The 24715-nt window shown below is 44.2% G+C and overlaps 1 protein-coding gene across 2 annotated transcripts in view; it reads left to right on the forward strand.

The window, feature by feature from the left end:
• OTOP1 (otopetrin 1) overlaps nucleotides 1-24715 on the forward strand; it is a 48935-nt gene that overhangs the window by 11075 nt on the left and 13145 nt on the right. Inside the window, exons 1-4 of one of the 2 annotated variants that reach the window (XM_061420813.1) lie at nucleotides 613-1604; nucleotides 3437-3573; nucleotides 14698-14756; nucleotides 22352-22482. In XM_061420813.1, the coding sequence (XP_061276797.1) occupies nucleotides 1496-1604; nucleotides 3437-3573; nucleotides 14698-14756; nucleotides 22352-22482 (436 nt within the window). In that variant the 5' untranslated portion in view covers nucleotides 613-1495. Of the gene's footprint in view, nucleotides 1-612; nucleotides 1605-3436; nucleotides 3574-14697; nucleotides 14757-22351; nucleotides 22483-24715 lie in introns of those variants that run through there. The other variant, XM_061420814.1, reaches the window with a different exon arrangement.

Below are 24715 nucleotides of genomic sequence, written 5' to 3' on the forward strand. Positions count from 1 at the left end.
CCAGGTGGGGTCTCAGGCCAACAGCATATGCTCTACCTGAGAACTTGTTAGAGATGCAAATTTGGACATCCTGCCCCAGACCTATTGAATCAGAAACTCTGGGGGTGGGACCCAGTACTGCTTGCTTTAACAAGTCCTCCAGGTGATTCCGACCCAGGTTCAAGTTTGAGAACCACGGCTGTGGACTAGCCTCATTTTATAGATGGCAAAACCAAGACTAGGAGCTTGGGATTGACCTGTCTGAACTCACACATTCTGTCCGTGACACAGCCGGGTCTCCAGAGTTACAGCCGCTGCCCTTGCCACCCAACCAGCCTGCCTCACTTCATCTGGCCGTTTCTCTTTGTCATCAAAAGGAACCATGCATTTGTCAAACCGTTTCAAAGCCCTGGGATTGAATCTCCACTCCTGTGAAGTTTCTGATTTCACTGGGGGTTTTTCCAGAATTTGGAAAAAAAAAATGTGACTTAGAGTTGTTTCTCTAAGGCTTTGAGCAGTGGAAAGGAGCCAGGCGATTGCATTACTCCTCACTGGAGGCTTCTTAGGCTGGAGCTGTAACATTAGAGCTCCCTGTGATGGCCCAGGCCCTCCTCTCTCTCTTGCCATAATGCATGTCACACACGATCTGGTTTCCTGCTTTCATGGGAGAGAAGGTATGAATGGTGGTTGATGTTGGGCCAGAAGAGGGACTGGGGACTTTGGCCTTGATCAAATCTCCACAGTTATGCTTTTCTTGCTACTTTCTTCATTTGGCTACAAGCTCCTTTTTTAATGTATTTTGCATACTCCTTTCCAGTCTTATATATGCCTGTTTTTGTTAGTTTTCATTTGCTGTCAACCATGGCGGATATACCATTAAAGGGTGTTTCCTTTCTCCATGTCACTAGCACAGCATTGTACATGCCACGACTATAGACAAGTCCCTGTCATTCTTAAAAAGTAAACTTTCTATTGTAAAGAAGAGTTGCAAAGATAGTACAGAAAGTTCCTGTATACCTTATCCCCCTTACTTTTATTCTTTAGCGAGCAGGCTTTTAGGATCAAAGAACTGAGATATTTTGAGCAGAACAGTGACACTCTTAGATTGATCATTTTGTGTGGGAAAATCTTCTAGAGGACTTCTTTTGTTTTGCCCAAATTCTGTTGAATGTACATCATTTGTCAGACCCCAGAATATGCCTGAGGCCTGTACAATGGTAAACAAGTCATAATGTTTTCTTCTAGTTTTAGCTCCTGAGGCCAATAGTAGAATTTGCTTTATATATATTAAAATTTTTAAAATTGTGATAAAATAAACATAGCATACAGTTTACCAGCTTAATCATTTAAAGGTACAGTTCAGTGCTGTTAAGTACATTCTTTTTTGTGAATTAATTACAGTTAATGTTCAATACTCTTCCATCTTGTAAAGCTAGACGTCTGTATCATTAAATAACTCCCGATTTTCTCCTTCACCAGCCCCCGGCAGGCACTGTTTTACTTTCTGTTCCTGTGAATGCAACTACTCCAAGGAATAAGTGGAGTCATCCAGCATTTGTCTTTTTGTGACTGGCTTATTTCACTTATGGACCTTGAGCTCCCTGATGCCCTCACGGTTCGTCCAGGTGGTATCACGTGTCACAACGCCCTTCCTTTTTAAAGCTGAATCATATTCCACTGAATGGACATGCTGCATTTTTATCCACTCATCCAATGATAGACGCTTGGGTCGCTTCCTCCTTTAGGCGCTTGTGAATGATGCTGCCGTGAACGTGGGTGTCCACGTATCCCTTTGTGCCCCTGCTTTTGATCCTTTGGTAGAAACCCAGAAGTGGAATTGCCAGACCATGTGGAGTTATTGTTTTTGATTTTCTGAGCAACTGCCATACTGTTTTCCACAGGGGCTACACCATTTCATGTTCCCATCACCAGTGTATAAGGACTCCGGTTTCTCCACATCTTTGTTATTATTTTCCATCTTTCTTCCCTTGCTCCCTCCTTTCCTGTCTTCCTTCCTTCCGTCCTCCCCTTCTCTCCCCTTCCCCTCTCCTTCCCCCCGCCATCCTCTTCCTCTCTCTTCTTTTTTGGGTAGTGGCCATCCTAATGCATGTGAGATGGCATTTCATAGTGATTTTCATTTTCCTTTCCCTAATAGCTAGTGCTGTTGAGTGTTTTTTCATGTGTTAAATATTCATTTACATATGTTCTTTGGAGAAATGTCTATTCTAGTCCTGTGCTTATTTTTTTTAATTGCTTTTTTTAATAAAATGGTTATATTGTAGTTCTTCATAGAATCTGGATACTCTCACCTTATCAGATATGTGATTTGTGAATATTATCTTTCATTCTGTGGGTTGATAGTGTCCTCTGATGCCTAATTTTTTTTTTCATTTTAATGTGGGCTTCCTCTGTGGCTCACCTGATAAAGAATCCACCTGCAATGCAGGAGACCTGGGTTTGATCCCTGGGTTGGGAAGATCCCCTGGAGAAGGGAAAGGCTACCCACTCCAGTATTCTGGCCTGGAGAATTCCATGGACTCTATAGTCCATGGGGTTGCAAAGAGTCAGACATAACTGAGCAACTAATGTAACTATTTTTTTATTTTTGTGGCTTGTGCTTTTGGTGTCATATCCAATAAATTATTGCCAAACCCAACATTATAAGGATTTTTTCCTATGTTTTCTTCTAAGATTTTATAGTTTTAGGTTTTAGAATAAGTCTTTGATTCATTCCCTGGTGGCTCAGATGGCAAAGACTCTGCCTACAATGTAGGAAACCCGGGTTCCTACATCTTTCATGACTGAAAGATTAACATTTTTCATTTTGAGTTAATCTTTATATATGCTGTAAGGTGAGCATCCAGCTTCATTTAAAAAAAAAATTTATTTATTTGGGCTTCCATGGTGGCTCAGATGGTAAAGAATCTGCCTGCATGTGGGAGACCCAGGTTTGATCCCTGGGTTGGGAAGATCCCCTAGAGAAGGGAATGGCTACCCACTCCAGGATTCTTGCCTGGAGAATTCCATGGACAAGGAGCCTGGTGGTCTACAACCCATGGAGTTGCAGAGTCGGACTGAACAATTGAACTAACACACACATGCATAGACACAAAAACACACACATTTATTTGGTTGCCATGGGTCTTATTAGATGCGATATAAGGGATCTAGTTCCCTGATCAGGAATCAAACCCAGGCCCCCTGCTTTAGGAACACAGAGTCTTAGCCACTGGATCACCAGGGAAGTCCCCAGCTTCATTCTTTTGCATGTGGATACCCAGTTTCTCAGATTCAGTTTTTGAAACAAATGCCATTTCCCAGTTGAGCCATCTTGGCACCCTTGTCAAAAATCATTTGAGTTTATATATGAGGGTTTAATATAATTTGTTTTGAAATGATATCAGTGCATACCAACACTTATATGTGTGTGTTTCTACCGCCTCTCCACCCCATTCAGGTAGTATCACATTGTTTGCAGTCATTACCATCATCCTGGGATGCCTTAAAATTGGGTACTTCATTGGATTTTCTGGATGTTTATCAGCCACTGAAGGAGTTTTCCCTGTCACCCATGCGGTGCATACCCTGTTGCAGGTAAACCACACGATGTTTGCTTAGGCTGCTTTGATATCTGTCAAGTGTATCCCAGGGTGTCTAAGATGGTCTTTTGGCCACCTCCTCTGTGCGGTGGGACTGTGTCCCCGTGGCCACTTTTGTGGGAATCTTAAGGGGCACAACTTACACTGATGAAGAGTCAGGAAATTCAGCCAGGCTGGAGCCCATGGGAAAAGGCTTGGGGAATTTTAATTAACAGTTTTATTGAGATATAATTCACATCCTACACAACACACTGATTTAAAGTGTACAGTTTGGTGGCTTGGTATATTCATAGGGTTGTGCGACCATGCCTATATCCATTTTAGAACATTTTCATCATCCCCCAAAAAACTTTGTGCCATTACAGTCTCTGCTCTGAGTCACTGAGATGCTCTTTTTTTTGGTTTGTTTGCTTACTTGTGGATTAAAATCTTTAGAAATGTATGAGAATTTCTTTCTCAACCTTGGTCAACTTGGTGTGGCTAAGAAGGAAGGACTTGATATGTAATTTAAATCTGTAGCTTAGAATCAGAAAAACCTCATTTTGAAGAAGACCCGAGATGGGTCTCCAGTATAGCTTCCATTCTTGGCCGAAGTCCCTGGTGAAGGCTGTCAGAGTTGACATAACTGCAAAAGTAACAAGTAGTGTTTCTGTTGGACTTTTGCATTTCACTTTGTGTAGTGCTTTCAACACCTCCACAAGCACAGCTCTTGGATCGTCACACTAAGGACAGAGGGGATAAATGACTTGCCCAAAGTCACAACCAAGATGCCGTGATTCTTTTTTTTAATTGCAGTGTAGTTGACTTAAAACGTTGTGTTCATTTCTGCTGTACAGAAAAATGATTCAGTTATTTATATATACATTCATTCTGTATACATACACACACTCATTCTTATGTTGTTGTTCAGCCGCTAAGTCAGGTCCAACTATGTGTGACCCCTGCACTGCAGTGTGCCAGGCTTCCCTGTCCTTTACTCTCTCCCGGAGTTGCTCAAACTCATGTCAGTTGAGTTGGTGATGCCATCCAACCTTCTCATCCTCTGTCGCCCCCTTCTCCTCCTGCCCTCCATCTTTCCCAGCGTTAGGATCTTTTCAAATGAGTCGGCTCTTTGCATCAGGTGGCCAAAGTATTGGAGCTTCTACTTCACATTCTTATACACGTGTACATTCTTTATACATACATAAACATTCTCACTGGTTTGCCTCCACAGAAGTCACCCTGAAAAGCCATGAGCTTGATTCAGCGATACTGTTATTGCTGAAAATGTTTCTGTATTCCCCATTGAGGAATGTTCTTTAGGACAAATGTCTTACTTCTGAAGGCCAATGATACCATTTTTTAATCTCGGCACCCCACTCCAGTGCTCTTGCCTGGAGGATCCCATGGATGGAGGAACCTGGTGGGCTCCAGTCCATGGGGTCACTAAGAGTCGGGCACGACTGAGCGACTTCGCTTTCACTTTTCACTTTCATGCATTGGAGAAGGAAATGGCAACCCACTCCAGTGTTCTTGCCTGGAGAATCCCAGGGACAGAGGAGCCTGGTGGGCTGCCGTCTATGGGGTCGCACAGAGTCGGACACGACTGAAGCGACTTAGCAGCAGCAGCAGCAGCCTCCACCTGCATCCAGGTGACTGCCAGCCAGCTCTTGGTGACCTTACAATATTTCTTGAGATGGAACACATTCTCACAAGTGAAGCTCTTTGAGAGGATGTGCCTGGAGAGCTTAGCAGAAGTTTGTCTTTGTGGGAGCTCTGGAACTGGGCAGGTGCTCCCAGGGCGATTTGTGCAAAAGGGTCACCTTGAGTTTTGAGAATTATTGTGGGCTGAATTGTGTCCCTCACATTCACGTGTTGAAGCCCTAAAGTCCAGGACCTCAGAAGGTGATTGTTCGGAGACAGAATCTTGGCAGAGGTAATCAAGGCCGAATGAAGTCACTTTGCTGTTGTTCAGTCGCCAAGTCATGTCCAGCTCTTTGCAACCCCATGGACTGCAGCCCGCCAGGCTTCCCTGTCCCTCACCATCTCCTGGACTTTGCCCAAGTTCATGTCCAGTGAATGGGTGATGCCATCCAACCATCTCCTCCTTTGTTGTTCCCCCTTGCCTCTTGCCCTCAATCTTTCCCAGCATCAGGGTCTTTTCCAATGAGTCAGCTCTTCGCATCAAGTGGCCAAAGTACTGGAGCTTCAGCTTCAGCTTCAGTCCTTCCAATGAATGTTCAGGGTTTATTTCCTTTAGGATTGACTGGTTTGATCTTGTTGCTGCCCAAGGGACTCTCAAGAGTCTTCTCCAGCACCACAGTTTGACAGCACCAATTCTTCGGTGTTCTGTCTTCTTTATGGTCTGTCTTGGATGTCACTAGGGTGGGCCCTAATCTTACAGGACCAGTGTCCTTATGAGAAGAGGAGAGGAGAACACAGACTCGCAGTGTGAGGGCATTGAAGGGAGGTTGCTATCTGCAGGGAAGGAGAGAACCAACCTGCCAGTACCTTGATCTCAGACTTCTGGCTTCTAGAACTGGGGGAAAATTAGTTTTGGCTGTTTTAAGCCATCTAACCTGTGGTATTTTGTTCTGGAAGTGCCAGCAAATGAATGCAGTTCATTCCAGGGGCATGCAACTCATCCCATCCCATGAGGAACAATCTTCTAGAGATTCCAGTGACAATGTGGAAAGCCTTAGGGGACCAGGAAGAACTTCCTTCTGCCCTCCCACCTTCCCTTCCTCCCCCCCTCCTTCCTTCCTTCTTCCCCCAAATGACAAGCCCTGTGTTCAGTACTCTTGAGTCTAGCCATGGTCTGTTCTCTGTGGAGGAGTCAGTCAAGGGGGAGACAATCAACAAAAGAGACACTGCCGGCACCACAACTCGATGCTTAGATGAAGTCACCCAGGGATGAGGGAGAGCCAGGAAGGCCTCTCGCTAGTTTTGAGGTGAGGGGTGTTTGTCAAGGAAAGAGGGGTGTGGTGTGTCAGACACCATAACAGAGGACATTTGGGGGTGTGCAGCCCCTCCAAATGATGGGAAGGAGATGTGTGGGCTGTAGGGAGAGGCGAGCTAGGGTGATGGGCCCAGACTGAGCCGTGATTTGGTGTAGGCCTTATAGGCACGGACTCTGGCTTTGGCTCACACCAGCAGTGTGACTCTGAGCAAATGTCTTAACTTCTCTGGGCCTCATGGTCTCATCTGTGAAACGCCTCCTTTATGGGGTTGTTGTGAAAATTAAAGGTGTGGTGTGTATACCTAGCACATTGCAGTGAGTGCTTGGTCAAGGCTGATGCCCGCTGTAGGAGCTTTGACTTTCCCACAAGGGCAATGGGGAGCCATTGAAAGTTCTGGGCAGAGGAAAGACCTGGGCAGACTTTCCCACAAGGGCAGTGGGGAGCCATTGAAGACTCTGGACAGAGGAAAGACCTGGGAAGACTTTCCCACAAGGGCAGTGGGGAGCCATCAAAGGTTCTGGGCAGAGGAAAGACCTGGGCAGATGTGGTTTTCAAAATATCACTCTGTCACTTGGTGGCTTGGAGATCTCTTCCTTCATAATTTAAGACATTTTGTCAGTCAGTCAATTAATCAATTTTTCTATCCTTACTGGATTCTGACTGTGTGCATGTGCTACATTAGATGATGGAAGAATAAAAAACATTACTTTTTAAAACAGACTTTTTGTTTTTAAATTGTGGTAAAGTACATGTAACCATAACATTTGCTGCCTTAGCCATTTTTACCTATTCGGTTCGGTTCAGTTCAGTTCAGTTCAGTTCAGCCGCTCAGTCATGTCTGACTCTTTGCAACCCCATGAATTGCCGCACACCAGACCTCCCTGTCCATCACCAACTCTCAGATTTCACTCAAACTCATGTCCATCAAGTCAGTGATGCCATCCAGCCATCTCATTCTCTGTCATCCCCTTCTTCTTCTGCCCCAAACCTCCCAGCATCAGGGTCTTTTCCAATGAGTCAACTCTTCGCGTGAAGTGGCCAAAGTATTGGAGTTTCAGCCTCAGCATCAGTCCTTCCAATGAACACCCAGGACTCATCTCCTTGAGGATGGACTGGTTGGATTTCCTTTGAAGTCCAAGGGACTCTCAAGAGTCTTCTCCAACACCATAGTTCAAAAACATCCATTCTTTGGTGCTCAGCTTTCTTCACAGTCCAACTCCCACATCCATACATGACCACTGGAAAAACCATAGCCTTGACTAGATGGACTTTGTTGGCAAAGTAATGTCTCTGCTTTTCAATATGTGATGTAGGTTGGTCATAACTTTCCTTCCAAGGAGTGAGCGTCTTTTAATTTCATGGCTACAGTCACCATCTGCAGTGATTTTGGAGCCCCCCAAAATAAAGCCTGACACTGTTTCCACTGTTTCCCCATCTATTTCCCATGAAGTGATGGGACCAGATGCCATGATCTTCGTTTTCTGAATGTTGAGCTTTAAGCCAACTTTTTCACTCTCTTCTTTCACTTTCATCATGAGGCTTTTTTGTTCCTCTTCACTTTCTGCCATAAGGGTGGTGTCATCTGCATATCTGAGGTTATTGATGTTTCTCCCAGCAATCTTGATTCCAGCTTGTGCTTCTTCCAGTCCAGTGTTTCTCATGATGTACTCTGCATATAAGTTAAATAAGCAGGGTGACAATATACAGCCTTGATGAACTCCTTTTCCTATTTGGAACCAGTCTGTTGTTCCATGTCCAGTTCTAACTGTTGCTTCCTGACTTGCATACAGGTTTCTCAAGAGGCAGTTCAGGTGGTCTGGTATTCCCATCTCTTTCAGAATTTTCCACAGTTTATTGTGATGCACACAAAGGTTTTGGCATAGTCAATAAAGCAGAAATAGATGTTTTTCTGGAACTCTCTTGCGTTTTCCATGATCCAGCATATGTTGGCAATTTGATCTCTGGTTCCTATGCCTTTCCTAAAACCAGCTTGAACATCTGGAAGTTCACGGTTCACGTATTGCTGAAGCCTGGCTTGGAGAATTTTGAGCATTACTTTACTAGCATGTGAGATGAGTGCAATTGTGCAGTAGTTTGAGCTTTCTTTGGCATTGCCTTTCTTTGGGATTGGAATGAAAACTGACATTTTCCAGTCCTGTGGCCACTGCTGAGTTTTCCAAATTTGCTGGCATATTGAGTGCAACACTTTCACAGCATCATCTTTCAGGATTTGAAACAGCTCAACTGGAATTCCATCTCCTCCACTAGCTTTGTTCATAGTGATGCTTTCTAAGGCCCACTTGACTTCACATTCCAGGATGTCTGGCTCTAGGTGAGTGATCACACCATTGTGATTATCTTGGTTGTGAAGATCTTTTTTGCACAGTTCTGTATGTTCTTGCCACCTCTTCTTAATATCTTCTTCTTCTGTTAGGTCCATACCATTTCTGTCCTTTATCGAGCCCATCTTTGCCTGAAATGTTCCCTTGGTATCTCTAACTTTCTTAAAGAGACCTCTAGTCTTTCCCATTCTGTTGTTTTGCTCCATTTCTTTGCATTGATCGCTGAGGAAGGCTTTCTTATCTCTCCTTGCTATTCTTTGGAACTCTGCATTCAAATGGGAATATCTTTCCTTTTCTCCTTTGCTTTTCGCTTCTCTTCTTTTCACAGCTATTTGTAAGACCTCCTCAGACAGCCATTTTACTTTTTTGCATTTCTTTTTCTTGGGGATGGTCTTGATCCCTGCCTCCTATACAGTGTCAAGAACCTCTGTCCATAGTTCATCAGGCACTCTGTCTATCAGATCTAGTCCCTTAAATCTATTTCTCACTTCCACTGTATAATCATAAGGGATTTAATTTAGGTCATACCTGAAATGCTTCCATTTCAGTCTGAATTTGGCAATAAGGAGTTCATGATCTGAGCCACAGTCAGCTTCCGGTCTTGTTTTTGCTGACTATATAGAGCTTCTCCATCTTTGGCTGCAAAGAATATAATCAACCTGATTTTGGTTTAACCATCTGGTGATGTCCATGTGTAGAGTCTTCTCTTGTGTTGTTGGAAGAGGGTGTTTGCTATGACCAGTGCGTTCTCTTGGCAGAGCTCTATTAGCCTTTGCCCTGCTTCATTCCGTATTCCAAGACCAAATTTGCCTGTTACTCCAGGTGTTACTTGACTTCCTATTTTTGCATTCCAGTCCCTATAATGAAAAGGACATCTTCCCTGGTGGCTCAGAGGTTAAAGCATCTGCCTCCCATGAGGGAGACCTGGGTTCAACCCCTGGGTCAGGAAGATCCCCTGGAGAAGGAAATGGTAACCCACTCCAGTATTCTTGCCTGGAGAATCCCGTGGACAGAGGAAGCCTGGTAGGTACAGTCCACAGGGTCGTGAAGAGTCACACACGACTGAGCGACTTCACTTTCATTTTCACTTTCTAAAAGGTCTTGTAGGTCTTCATAGAACCATTCAACTTCAGCTTCTTCAGCATTACTGGTTGCAGCATAGGCTTGGATCACCGTGATATTGAATGGTTTGCCTTGGGAATGAACAGAGATCATTCTGTCGTTTTTGAGATTGCATCCAAGTACTGCATTTTGGACTCTTTTGTTGACCATGATGGCTACTCCATTTTTTCTAAGGGATTCCTGCCCACAGTGTTAGATATAATGGTCATCTGAGTTAAATTCACCCATTCCAGTCCATTTTAGTTCACTGATTACCATCTCCTGTTTGACCACTTCCAATTTACCTTGATTCATGGACCTAACATTCCAGGTTCCTATGCAATATTGCTCTTTACAGCATCAGACCTTGCTTCTATCACCAGTCACATCCACAACTGGGTGTTGTTTTTGCTTTGGCTCCATCCCTTCATTCTTTCTGGAGTTATTTCTCCACTGATCTCCAGTAGCATATTGGGCACCTACCAACCTGGGGAGTTCCTCTTTCAGTATCCTATTATTTTGCCTTTTCATACTGTTCATGGGGTTCTCAAGGCAAGAATACTGAAGTGATTTGCCACTCCCTTCTCCAGTGGACCATATTCTCTCAGACCTCTCTACCATGACCCGTCCATCTTGGGTGGCCCCACACGGCATGGCTTAGTTTCATTGAATTAGACAAGGCTGTGGTCTGTGTGATTAGATTGGCTAGTGTTCTGTGATATGGTTTCAGTGTGTCTGCCCTCTGATGCCCTCTCACAACACCTACCGTCTTACTTGGGTTTCTCTTACCTTGGACGTGAGGTATCTCTTCATGGCTGCTCCAGCAAAGCTCCTGCTCCAGAGGAGCTACCCCACGTCTGAGGTCAGGGGTGGCAGCCGAGAGGAGCAACCCCACATCCAAGGAGCGGTGGCTGTGTGGGCGCAGGAGGGCCAAGAGGAGCTATTTGGTTCAGCAGTGTTAAATGTATTCACATTGTCATGCAACTAATCAGCACAACTCTTTCATCTTGCAAAAATGAAATTCTGTCCCCGTTAGATACTAACTCCCGATTTCTACCACTCCCAGCACTGGGGAACTGCCATTCAACTTTCCAAATCATTCAGCTTTCTGTCTCTTTGAATCAGACAAGTAGAAACATAGAGGGTTTGTCCTTTTGTGACTGGCTCATTTTGCTTAGCATGGATTTATCCATGTTGTAGATGTGTCAGAATTTCCTTCCTTTTTGAGGCTGAAAACTATTCCATTCTATGGATGGACCACATTTCTTATCTGTTCATTCATTGATAGACCCTGGCGTTGCTTCCACCTTTTGGCCATTGTGAGTAATGCTGCTGTGAACGTATGTGTGCAAATATATTTTTGAGACCCTGCTTTTAAAAAAATATTCATTTATTGGCGGCACTGCGTGGGCTTTCTCTAATGGTGGCAAGTGGAGGCTACTCTTTCCTTGCAGGGTGCGGGCTTCTCTTCTTGCAGAGTACGGCCCTAGGGTATGCAGGCTTCAGTAGTTCTAGGCTTGTGGGCTCTAGAATGTGGGCTAGAATGTCGTTATGGTGTTTAGTTGCTCCACAGCAGGTGGCATCCTCCCAGACCAGGGATCCAACCTGTGTCACTTGCATTAGGCAGGTGGATTTCTAAACACTGGACTGCTAGAGAAGTCCTAAGACTCTGCTTTCAATTCATTTGGATATGTACCTAGAAGTCAAACTGCTGGATTGTATGGTGATTTAAAAATATTTATTTAAAAAATGTAACATTACTGAAAAAAATTGAAAAAAAGTCTAAAAATACACCTGTAAATCCTCAACTGAAATATTTGTTGCTGTTTTTATGTGTTCCCTCTCCTTGTACTCAAGTATATACTCTTATCAAAGTTTTATATATAAGGGGCAGATTTTCTGTGTACAATTTTTCACTTAAATCATAAACTTCTTTATTTTTCTATATAGCCTTTTTTTTTTTAAAGTATTCTTGTTAAGATATTTATCTATTTATTGGCTGTGTTGGGTCTTAGTTGCTGCAAGGCTCCTCTCTAGTTGCGGTGAGCAGGGGCTACTCTGTAGTTGGACTACTCGGGCTTCTCACTGCAGTGGTTTCTCTTTTTGCGGAGCACGGGCCCTAGGCACACGGGCTTCAGTAGTTGTGGCATGCGGGCTCAGTAGCTTCTGTTCCCAGGCTCTAAAGCACAAGCTCAATAGTTGCAGTGCATGGGCTTAGCTGCTCCTTGGCATGTGGGATCTTCCCGGACAAGGGATCAAACCTGTGTCACCTCATTGATAGGTGGAGTTTCCACCACTGAGCCACCAGGGAAGCCCCTGCTATGTAATCTTTATCAAAGCATCAGCTAAGTAGCCGTCTAACTTAGAATTCATAGACAAAAACTAATTCACTTTAGCGCTTCCTTATTGTTGGGCTGAGTGTCGTCTTTACCAGGAGTCACTGCTCTCTGTTTCTCTGTTTTTTAAGTTGTTAGATGTTTCATGAATCATGCCTGACAGTGTTTTCCAGAGCAGGATAGTAAATCTTAGGTGAAATGATGTGGATGAGAGAGTATGTGTGGTGTATTTTTGAGTGTGTGTTGTCTGATTATTTTTTTATAGCACGCATTTGCCAAATGAAAGCTGAGACAAATTTATGAAGTGCCTGGCTGTGTTTGACAAGTCGTAGGTGCTCAACGTGTGTTTGTGTCTAAAGTGTATAGTCACTCAGTCGTGTCTGACTCTTTGTGACCCCATGGACTGTAGCCCGCCAGGCTCCTCTGTCCATGAAATTCTCCAGGCAAGAATACTGGAGTGGGTTGCCATTCCCTTCTCTGGGGGATCTTCTCGACCCAGCGATCGAACCCATGTCTTCCGCACTTCAGGCAGATTCTTTACCATCTAATTAGGCTCCAAATGCTTTAGGAACTCAGATTATGCATAAGACAGAGGAGTAAGTTGACAACAGAGAGCTTTTACTGAAAACGTACCTACTGCAGGCTCTGTTCTAAGTAGACATGGATTATCTTATTTCACTGCTCACAATATCCACCAAGGTAAGTTTCATTATCATCCCCATTTCACAGATGGGAAAAGAGACTTGCCCAAGGCCAAGGGACTGAGATTTGCTCATGGGTCCAGTACAGCCTCCCCGCATTTAGCCTGCATCCTGAGTTGCTTCTAGTGGCTGCATGGCCAGGGACGTGGGAAACAGATATAATACAGTACAAATACGTATATAATCGCCTACATAAGAGTGAGTTCTGTTCTGACAGCCCATATGTAATTCAAATTTTTTGTAAGTCCAACAAAGTTAGCCTAATCACCCACCTATCACAGTTAGATATGTAGGGCTGTGCTTTAGTCGATCATTCATGTCCAACTCTTTGCGACTCCATGGACTGCAGCCTGCCAGGCTCCTCTGTCCATGGGCTTTCGCGGGCAAGAATACTGAAGTGGGTTGCCATGCTCTCCTCCGGGGAATCTTCCCAACCCAGGGATTGAACCCAAATCTCCCACATTGCAGGTGGATTCTTTACCGACTGAGCCACTAGGGAAGTCCAGCTATATAGTACTGTACTGTAATAGATTCATAATACTTTTTACATAAATAATACATTAAAAAAACAAACACAAAAGTAAAACATTTAAAGTTTTACAGGACAGTACCTTGGGGGGTGGGGGAGCTTCCCAGGTGGCGCTAGTGATAAAGAATCCACCTGCCAGTGCAAGAGACATTAAAGATGCACGTTTGATCCCTGGGTCAGGACGATCCCCTGGAGGAGGAAATGGCAACCCATTCCAGTATTCTTGCCTGGAAAATTCCATAGAGGAACCTGGCAGTCTACCGTCCACGGGGTCACGGAGAGTCAGACACAACTGAGCAACTGACTGTATAGCACACACACCTTGAAAAGTAAAGTATTCCAGTGTAGCTGGCATACAGGGGCTGGCATTGAGCGGACAGGTGAGAAGAGTTACTGACTGGAGTATTGTCAGCAATAGGAGTCGGAGGGGAAGCTATGATTTCACTCATGCCTGAGTCCTTGGAAAAGACCCTGATGCTGGGAAAGATTGAAGGCAGGAGAAGGGGATGACAGAGGATGAGATAGTTGGATGGCATCACCGACTCGATGGACATGAGTTTAAGCAAGCTCCAGGAGTTGCTGATGGACAGGGAGGCCTGATGTGTTGCATCCATGGGGTCACAAAGAGTCGGACATGACTGAGCGACTAAACTGACTGACTGAGGTTGAAAGAATGCATGCTTACATCTCTGAAAGTTCACAACTTGAGGGTTTGTATATAGTGGACTTACTGTAGAGTGAAATAAAAGACCACTCTGAATCACTTCTGTTCTTCATTTAAAGCACTCAAAATTTGGTTTCCAGCCACTGATGTAGTAACAGTTCAGTGGATATTTTCTTGAATGAAGCCCTATAAAGATGGTATAAGCAGGTGAACAGGCATCATGGCAGGCAGGCTGCTGCTCCCCAAGGCCCACCCCACAGCACGCAGGGTACCATTTTCTCCTAAACCTGGAGGCCTCCCTCTGATTCTCATGGCAGTGCCCCTGGAGCACTGTCTCCCATGAGAATGCCACCATCACCAGAAATGACTTGTCATTTTTGGATGGGGTGGTCACTCACGTGCCCAAAACTTTCCACATCCTTCCCTTAGGTTTTATAACTTCTCATTGTGCAGATATAGTGATGGCTTTCCCATTGATATATCTTTACTTTCTTTGTTTCCATTTAGGTATACTTTCTTTGGGGGCACTCAAAGGATATCATCCAGTCTTTCAAAACACTGGAAAGGTAAACATTGCGGGTAATCACTTACATGCTGGATTTAATGTTCATTTAGAGCAAACAAAGCTAATCCCTGACATCTTACTTGGATTTAAAATATGAGAACCACTCTCTTCTCCATTCTGACAAGCAAAGCCTTCAGTTGTGGCCTGGAGAGGGGACCCTCTGCCTTTGGCCTCTTCTGGGACAGCCCTAAAAATATGGTGATGTGAGTTGAATTTTGCCTCTGTTTTCTTAGAAACTTCCCCTTTGTGAGCCTCAGTTTTCCTCATCTGTAAAATGCGGATAATAGCATAGCCAGCCTTTGGGTACTGAATGCAGTAATTGATGTAGAGCTTGTTCCTGGCACAGAATAAGGACCCTGAGTGTTGGGTCTATTATTATGTCTGCCCGTCTTTCTCTTGAGATGATTGTGAGGATCAAGGGAGAGAATCTGTAGGCTAATGAGGTGAATTACCTTCATGCAAACTATGATTATCAGGTAAGAAAGCCTCTGTGCACACATATAGAGGCATCAAGGGATCACTGTTTGCTTTCTGGAATGATCCCTCATCATATAAACTATCCATAAGGCACAAAAAAGTCCCCCAGTATCATTTGAAATGAAAACTGCTATTTAAGAAAGTGACTTACATATGAGCACTGGTTGGAACTATTTTATTGAAGTAGAGGGCTTTCCTGATAGCTCAGCTGGTAAAGAATCCACCTGCAATGCAGGGGAACCTGGTTTGATTCCTGGGTTGGGAAGATCTACCCACTCCAGTATTCTTGGGCTTCCCTTGTGGCTCAGCTTGTAAAGAATCCACCTGCAATACAGGAGACCTGGGTTCGATCCCTGGGTTGGGAAGATCCCCTGGAGAAGGGAAAGCTATCCATTCTAGTATTCTGGCCTGGAGACTTCCATGGACTAGAAATAACTGTCACCAACCTCATTATGCAAAAAGGATCTGCTCATCCAGCAGTGAGGCATATATTGTGCTCCTACTGTGTGCTGAGCCTGATGCCAGGCACTAGTGGTGATATGCAGAGGTAATGGGTCAAGGTACCCAGGCATCTGAGCACCATTGCAGGAGCGTGTGGACTGGCTGCTCCCCTGTGCAGCCCCGAGCAGTGGCCTTGGCAGTGACCTTTAACTGCCATCTTAATTGTCCCTTGTGTTCAGCTGCTCTGTCGTGTCTGACTTTTCACGACCCCGTGTACTGTAACCCACCTATGTCTCTTGCGTCTCCTGCAGTGGCAGGTGGATTCTTTACCACTGGGCCCCCAGGGAAGCCCCCAGACTACACTTGATCTTAGCCAAAAGCAAATTGTCCCTTAGGGCAGGACAAAGACTTCCCCATCCATCCTCGTGTTTCCTCTGGACTCTGTCAGGGTAACTATGGTAACGATTCTTCTCTGCATTACATGGATGTGGCAGCAGGTTCTAGCAGGTTAGGGGACTTCCCTGGGTCTCCAGAGTACAAGTGACAAGCCAGGGATTTCCATCCAGTGTCTCCTGTTTCATGTGCTGGGCAGTGACGGGTGTGTGTGTCACCTGCTCCTTTTTCCATCACTGAGGCTGGGTTCGGCTTGCAGCTTGAGGAGAATGCTTGCTGATTTTGTTCTGGAGCGTGAGTTTCACTGTGTCTACTCTATAACATTCTTCTTAAAAAATGTAGTTTGTTTCCTGATAAAACTTGTAAGGACACAGTGGAAGTTAAAAATCACCATGATGCCACCATTATGGACTGAACGTCTGTGTCTCCTTCAAATTCATGTGTTGGAGCCCTAACCCCCAAGGTGATGGGTATTTGATGGTGGTGCCTTTGGGGAGTAATTAGGTCATGAGTTCATGAGGGTACGGTCCTCCTTATGGGATTAGTATCCACACAGAAAAGAGACACGTGATTCGCACCCCCTGCCCTGAGTGTACCCGTGAGGACACAGTGACAGGCAGCCATCTGCAAGCCAGGAAGAGAGGCTTCACCAGAAACCAAGTCTGCTGGCACCTTGATCTTGGACGTTGAGCCTCTAGAACTGTGAGAAATAAATGTCTTTTGTTTTGTTATAGCAGCCAGAGATTCCTCAGACAGCTGCTACCCAGAGGTAACTACTATTCATATTTTGGTTTCCTTCCAGTCGTTTTTTCAGTGAATAGATAGGAAATTTTTTTCTTTTTACAATTGTGGTCCTGCTCTTCTTGGCTTTTCTTTTCATTTTGTCATTAACATTTCCCCTGACCTTTTCTACTCCATGATCTTTACCGATTGCATAAAGTGCCATTGCTATAGTTGATCAAATTATACAGCCCTGTTGTATTCGTCTCGGGCTGCCTTGGTAAAGTACCACATGCTGGGCAGGGGAGGAGGGGTGTAAACAACAGAAACATATCTTCTCACAGTTCTGGAGGCTCCAAATCCAAGGTCAAGGTACCAGCAGGTTGGTTTCTGGTGAGGCTCTCTCCCTGACTTGCAGGCATTGCCTTTTCGCTATGTCTTCACCTGGCCTTTCCTCTGGGCATGGGGAGAGAGCTCTCTGGTGTCTCTTCCTCTTCTTATAAGAATACCAGTCCTATTGGATCTGGCCCCCACTCTTATGACCTCATTTAACCTTAATTACCTCCTTATATGGGCTTCCCAGGTGTCTCAGACAGTAAGGAATCTGCCTGCAATGCCAGAGAGCCAGGATAAATTCCTGGATCCAGACGATCCCCTGGACAAGGGAATTGTTACGCAATCCAGTATTCTTGCCTGGAGAATTCCATGGACAGAGGAGTGGGCTACAGTCCATGGGGTCGCAAAGAGTCAGACACAGCTGAGTGACTGACACACACCTCCTTGTACACCATCACCAAGTACAGTCACATTAAGAGTTAGGGCTTCTACATATAAATTGTGAAGGGACCCAATCCAGTTCATAACACCTCTCACTGGACATCGAATTTGGAAGTTTTTGTCGTTATTATGAATAGTACTGTGATGAACATCTTCAGTTAAAAATACTTTTGAACATCTCTCATTCTTTTTTTAAAATGCATATTATTAAGGTATAGTTGATTTAGGGGCTTCCCAGGTGGTGCTAGCATTAAGGAACCCACCTGCCAATGCAGGAGATATAACAGACTCAGGCTCAATCCCTGGGTTGGGAAGATCCCCTGGAGGAGGGTGTGGCAACCCACTCCAGTATTCTTGCCTGGAGAATCCCATGGACAGAGGAGCCTGGTGGGCTACAGTTCATAGGGTCACAAAGAGTTGGACACGACTGCGTGACTTGCTCCCATACAGTTGATTTCCAGTGTCGTGTTGATTTCTGCTGTACAGCACAATGATTCATTACACTTATGGATACATTCTTCTTCATATTCTTTTCCACAACAGTTTATCACAGGATATTGAACATAGTTTCCTGTGCTATATAGTAGGACCTTGTTGCTTATCCTCTGATTATTTTCTTGAGTTAAATTCCTGGAAGTAGAATTGTTGGGATAAAGGGTGAGATGTTCTCAACAAATGATTATTGGGCCACTTGTCCTACCAGGAATTCCTGGCTGAATAAAATGGGCTTTCCCATTCATAAAGCACTTTCATTTACATGTGTTACTTATGAGAGTGTCTCATGATGGCCCTGGCGGTTAGGGACAGTAGCTACAATCATGATCCTACTTAGCAGGGGAGGAGGCCAAGAAAGGAAGTGAATCTCCAAGGTCAGGCAGCTCACCTGTGCATAGCTGGGCGGGACCTGGATGCAGACTTTAAATCCAATGCGATTTCTGCGGCATCACAGTGGCTCAGTGGCCATCTGGGTTTACTGGGTGAAATCTTTCTTTTTGATTAGTTGACATCATAGTATATTAGATATACTGGGGTTAACAAAAAAAATATTATTAAAATTATTTTCACATGTTTCTTTTTACTGTTCTTTAAATGTGACTACTGGGAAATTAAAAAGTGTCTTTTTAATTAAAAATTAAATTTAAACTAAATATTAATTAAAAATTTTTTAAAATTTAAATTAAAAATTACCTCAGTGTCTTATATTATTTTCTTTGGGATAATGCTGCTCTAGGCCATGTACCCAGATATTTCCCACTGAAGTTTTTCATCTAAAGGAATTTCAAAGGACTGGAACCTGGTCCTGCCTTGACCTTGTTCGTTGAGCGATTGGAGACAAGTCTCCCTGTCTTGGGCCTCTTTCCTAAATTGGATAGTATGTAGTTTGAACTAAATATTCTCATAGCTTGATTTAGCCTGTTTTTTTTTAAAAATAGGGCAAAGCGTTAACCATTTTTGAGTTACTCATCACCTTCTGGTTTTAGATTTTTTTTTTTTTTTGGTTTTAGATTTTTTAAAAACATTTTTATAAAAACTTTTTGTCATGCTGGGTGGCACATGGAATATTAGTTCCTTGATTAGGTATCAAACTGGTGCCCTCTACAGTGGAAATGTGGAGTCTTAAGCACTGGACAGCCAGGGAAGTCCCCAGAGTTAAATGTCTCCAGAAAAATTGGAAGGTTTGATAATCCAGAATGTGCATGGCAGCAAAGAGCTAGGGCTGAGCTGGGATCATTCCCTCCAGATGGGAGCTGGCCACTCATTTAGCTACAGTCCCCACTGTAAGACGGAGTGCAGAGAAAAAGAGAGCGACCCGGGCAGTCAGGCAAGAAAAGGGAAATTTATTAGAGGGAAACGAGAGGGTGACTGCCCTTACGGAGAACGAGCGTCCTCCCTTTCTGATGGGGTCTTTCTTATATACCACCAATGGAAAATTCTCTGAAGGGATGGTTAATTTTTAACCTATTGCTGAGTCCTGTGGTCACATAGCCAGAGGTCTGGAATCTGGGGGTCTCGTAGCTTTGAGAAGGTAGGCACCAGCGGGGAAAACAGAACTTCGTTTGGGCAATTTGGTCAGTCTCAAGGGTCCTTGTGATTTTATTCTTTGTGAGGTCAACATAATGAGCCATTTCAACCATGAGCCCCCATGTAGACCCTATCACCCACCACTGCCTAATGTGTCCCAGGCCTGCTTTATTCATGGACACTTCCTGCCACGCCCTGGAGGTTTCAGAACTTCCCACTCTTGGACTTACCCTTTTCTTCTGGTCTTTTGAGCCAATACTCCACTATCCATGCTTTTAGTACCTACAGGGACTTTTCTCCTGATTTGATAATTCTTACAGATTTGAGAGCTTTTCTTTTCTCAAGAGGGAAGTTTAGAAAAATAGCACTTCTGAAATCAGAGCTGGAAAGATAAACTGAGGTCAAAAAATGGCTCATGGAATCTTTCTCTTTCTTGTGGTCTGGGGTTACTCGATCCCAGTATGAGCAAGGCAGCCTGGCATGAGGAAATGTTTGCCGTTAGTTTGTAGGACAGTTTCCAGATCAACCAACCGGAGGTTGTCAGCTCCTGGGGAACATGCGTGACAGAAAAACGCCTGCAGCCATGGGTGGCAGTGGTCTTACCTGCTTGGATTCTGTGGAACAGGGATTAGGCAACGTCATTTGGACCAGGAAAGAGAAGAAGAAAGGGGAGCTGTGTGCATTATAAGTAAAAGAAAAGCCAGACAGCCAGCCGGAGGCAAACAGTATTGTCTGCATTTGTCAAAGGCTCTGTACATACAGTGCCTCCCAGGTGCCCTGGGGAAGGCTGGCCACAATCTGGAGCAAATGGATGAGTACAAGGGGCAGGCAGATGGGCAAACACCTGACTCAGACTGCCCACCCGCACCCCTCAGTCGCTGCTGCCTTCTCCACTTGCGCCTGGACATTGGGAAGCGGCCAAAGGAAGCTACAGTTCAAAAAAGGAAAGACTTGCCTTGCGAGTGTTCGTGGGAGCCCCAGAGGAGTCATCTGGGTTAAAACTCAGAGGAGAAGCAAGGTCAGGGATGAGGACCCAACTGTACCGTTTTTTTCTGTAGGCAGATCATGGACAAGCGTGCTCTTGGTTAAAGGGGGCTTGCATCCTCTGGGCCTCTGCTCTGCCACTGGGAAGTGATCAGTTAGAAGTTTCAAGGAATCTCCTCAAATCACCTGTATTTGCTGCACCTGCTTCATGCAAGGCCCATTGTTAAGCACCCTAGAAGCAACCAATGTGAACACATGTTAAGCTGGCAGCCATGCAGAGACTCTGGCGGCTCTGAAACAGACCGTGACTCCATTGGAACCATACTGCCCTAGTTCCCTCCCTGTCCTCCAGAGTCCAGAGTCATCCCTTTTCTTCTTCCTTAGGAGGCAGGGTGGTCAGAGGCAGGGATAGAACTCTGCTCAGACTAGAATAGCCTTGTGCTTACTAATTTTTAAACTCCAAATGTGGCTATTTACTCTATTTGTGAAATAGTAGTATAGTGTTAGTTTCTCAGTCGTGTCTGGCTCTTTGCGACCCCATGCACTGTAGCCCACCAGGCTTCTCTGTCCATGGGATTCTCCAGGCAAGAATACTGGAGTGGGCTGCCATGCCCTCCTTCAGGGGATCTCCGTGACCCAGAGATTGAACCTGGGTCTCTCGTATTGCAGGCGGATTCTTTACCATTTGAATAATATGGCCTAATTCCTAAACCTGGGCTTCCCTTGTGGCTCATCTGGTAAAGAATTCGTCTGCAATGTGGGAGACCTGGGTTCGATCCCTGCATTAGGAAGGTGCCCTGGAGGAGAGCATGGCAACCCACTCCAGTATTCTTGCCTGGAGAATCCCATAGACAGAGCAGCCTGGCGAGCTGCAGTCCATGGGGTTGCAAAGAGACAGACATGACTGAGCAACTAAACACAGCAACTTTCCTAAACCTGTCTGAAACTCCAGCTGCTAAACAGTGTTATCACAGAATAGGCTTTCTGAATGTTTCCACTCTGCCTCCCTCAGTGGGTGAGGGTTTCATCTAGTGTTGGTTGCTTCATGGTTACAAGATAGCTGCCACAACTCCGGTTTTCATGTCTACATTCAAGGCCGGGAAAAAGGGGGAGAAGGAGGCTAAAGATGCTTTTCTCATTCTATTGTCTTCCATCAAGAAACTGGAAGCTTTTCTGTAGTGCCAGTAGACTTCACCTCACATCCTACTGGCCAGAATGGCCATGCCTAATTGCAAGGAAGGCCAGATATCAAGTCTGTGGTTTGTTTTGGTGTCTTTGAAGTAAATGGTAAGACAGAGAGGATTGATAATGACCATTGGTTTGGCAACCCAACAGTAAGGACATACCGAACTCTCCAGATGTTCAATGTAGCCCTTTTATCTTTTCTTAACTGTCCTCTTCCTTTCTGGAAGAAAGGGTTTGGGGTATGGCGGGGTTGGTTGCCTGCTTTTAGTAAATTTCCATCCTTGTGTCCCTGCTTTCAAGACCCAGGGCTTTTTTTTTTTCCTTTTGTCCTGTAGACAATGAATTGAGTCCTGGCAGGTTCAAGATTAAGGCAGAGTGCCAAGACTGTGGTTTGGGAAGGTTCCATGCAACTGCTTCTCCTAGCCAGACACGGGACCCACCCAGAGCTTGAGTTGCCAGATGAAACCACAATCACTGCAAAGAAAGAGTCGTGTGTATATGTGTGCACGTGTGTGCATGCATAGAAAGTCTCCACCTCATCTCTTGGGCTCAGAGTTTCCCAGGGCTGCTCAAGCAGTGAGTCCTTGTGTTTTCCAGGTTTGGGGTGATCCACTCAGTGTTCACCAACCTGCTTCTGTGGGCTAACAGCGTCCTGAATGAGTCAAAGCACCAACTTAACGAACACAAGGAACGACTCATCACCCTGGGCTTTGGGAACATAACTATAGGTGAGTGATAAGAGATGCCTGGCTGTCATGTTGGAACAGCTGGGAAACCTCAGAGACAGAGGGATGGGTTTCAAAGACCTGCAGGGTCCACCCAACTGAACATCGTCCAGACAATCCCCTGTTGTTGAAAATCTTTCAAAACCTCCTAAGTCTTTCATCCTGCCTCCATAAGTAGGGTGTGCTGAGCATAATTAAAGGGTTCTTTAGTGACTCGTCAGACCCAAGGGTCATCATTTTGATCACGGTTTCTCATGGTTCAGTTTGGTATGGAGGTGAATGTCTTTATTTACAACTGCAGAAGATTGGTGGTTGTTACTGTTTGTGTTTTTAATTAAACCTCTACGACCAGTTCTTTCTACTACAAGTATAACATTTAAAAATCCATAGATGTCTAATGGTATGTTGTGGTTAATCGGTTTTTGCTCATTTGAAGTTTTTATTTAACTCTACTTGGTTTATAATTTTGGCCCATCTTTATTCGCCCTTGTACCTATTTGAGTGCCTATAGTGTGAATCTTTTCGTTTTCTTCCAAAGTTCTCTTTTGGAATCTATCTGTCGATTTGATCTTAGAGCATTGGAGTTGAGAAGAGTGTGGGGTAGAGGAAGGTGCAGTGTCCAGGTGACTGATGCCTCAGGTTTGGGGCCTATGCCTATCATGTTTTGGCTGTGTGACTTTTGGACACCGTTCAACCACTCTGAGCCTCTCTTTTCTCATTCATAACGTGAGGGGGCTTGAACCATGTACTTTCCATGAGTACCTCCAGCGTTAATGTACTGCATATCTGTCCTCTCTGGACAAACCCAGATCAGTCACAAGGAGAACTTTAAACCTGTTTCCTCACCAGTGGGGTGAGGATGACAAAATCAGGGTACACACTATATTTCTTCACCACCCCCAACCAGCAGCCTACTCTTGGGAAGGTCATGCTCCTTGAGCCTCATTTCCTCATTGGAATCAGTAACAGTAACAGCAATGACAACAATAACAACATGTTTTGTTAAGCATTCTCTGAGTGGCTGGCACATTAAACTCTTGTCCCAACACTTGGAGGTAGGCAACACTGACCTTATTATATGGATGAAACGACTGGGCCACAGAGAAGTTAAGTGACTAACCCAAGATCACACAGTGAGTAGACGATTCAGCCAGGATTTGAATCATAGCAATGTGGCTCCAGAGACCTTGGTGAAGGTGGGATTAGATTAATTTATAAAAAAGGAAACTTTGTCAACTCTAACATTCTATTAATCCGAACCTTTTTCTTCTGAGTTCTTCCTTGTCTTTTGCATCATACAAGTCTTATGATGTATGGTTAGGTTACAAGTGGTAGGGAACCTCCTTATGTATTGAAAATTGCAGTGCTCTGCAAAAGTAAGGCACATTACTCCTGGGCATATATATATATATATATATATAAACACACACACATTATATACATGTATATATGTATGTATATATATTTATATATATATACACACTCAGACAAAGCTATAATTCAAAAAGATACATGCAGCCCTATGTTCATAGCAGTGCTATTTACAATAGCCAAAACATAGAACCAACCTAAATGTCATTGACAGATGAATGGATAAAGAAGCTGTGGTACATATATACAATGGAATATTACTCAGCCATAAAAAGAATGAAACAATGCCATTTATAGAAACATGGATGGACCTAGAGATTATCATACTAAGTGAAGTAAGTCAGCCGGAGAAAGATGAATATATATCACTTGTATGTGGAATCTAAAATATGACACAAACAAACTTATCAACTAAACAGGAACAGATTCACAGACATAGAGAACAGGCTTCTTGTTGCCAGTGGGGAGGGGAACAGGGGAGGGAAGGACTGCGAGTTTGGAATTGGCAGATAAAAAAACAAGTGAGGGTAACTAGTGCTACCATAAAGCCTTTTTTGCCTGATTTTATAAGTAGTATATGCATATCATAAATTAAAGCAATGGCAAAATGTAAAGAAAAAAATCCACAATAACACCTACTGAGGAGTGCAGCTAAATGCTGTTAACATCTGGTTAGTTTTTGGTAGTGTGCTGTGTATTTGTAGTTGAGATCATATGGTATATATTCAATCATTTTTTTCTACCACCTACAGTAAGAAATAGATTTTACATTGCAACCCAAATGCCCTATGTCTACATGTATATTCCCATGAAATAATAATCATACTATATCAAAGATACTCAAATTTCTTTTGTGTTTGATTCC

This window comes from Bos javanicus, chromosome 6 (genome assembly GCF_032452875.1).
Source record: "Bos javanicus breed banteng chromosome 6, ARS-OSU_banteng_1.0, whole genome shotgun sequence".
Classification (NCBI taxonomy): Eukaryota; Metazoa; Chordata; class Mammalia; order Artiodactyla; family Bovidae; genus Bos; species Bos javanicus.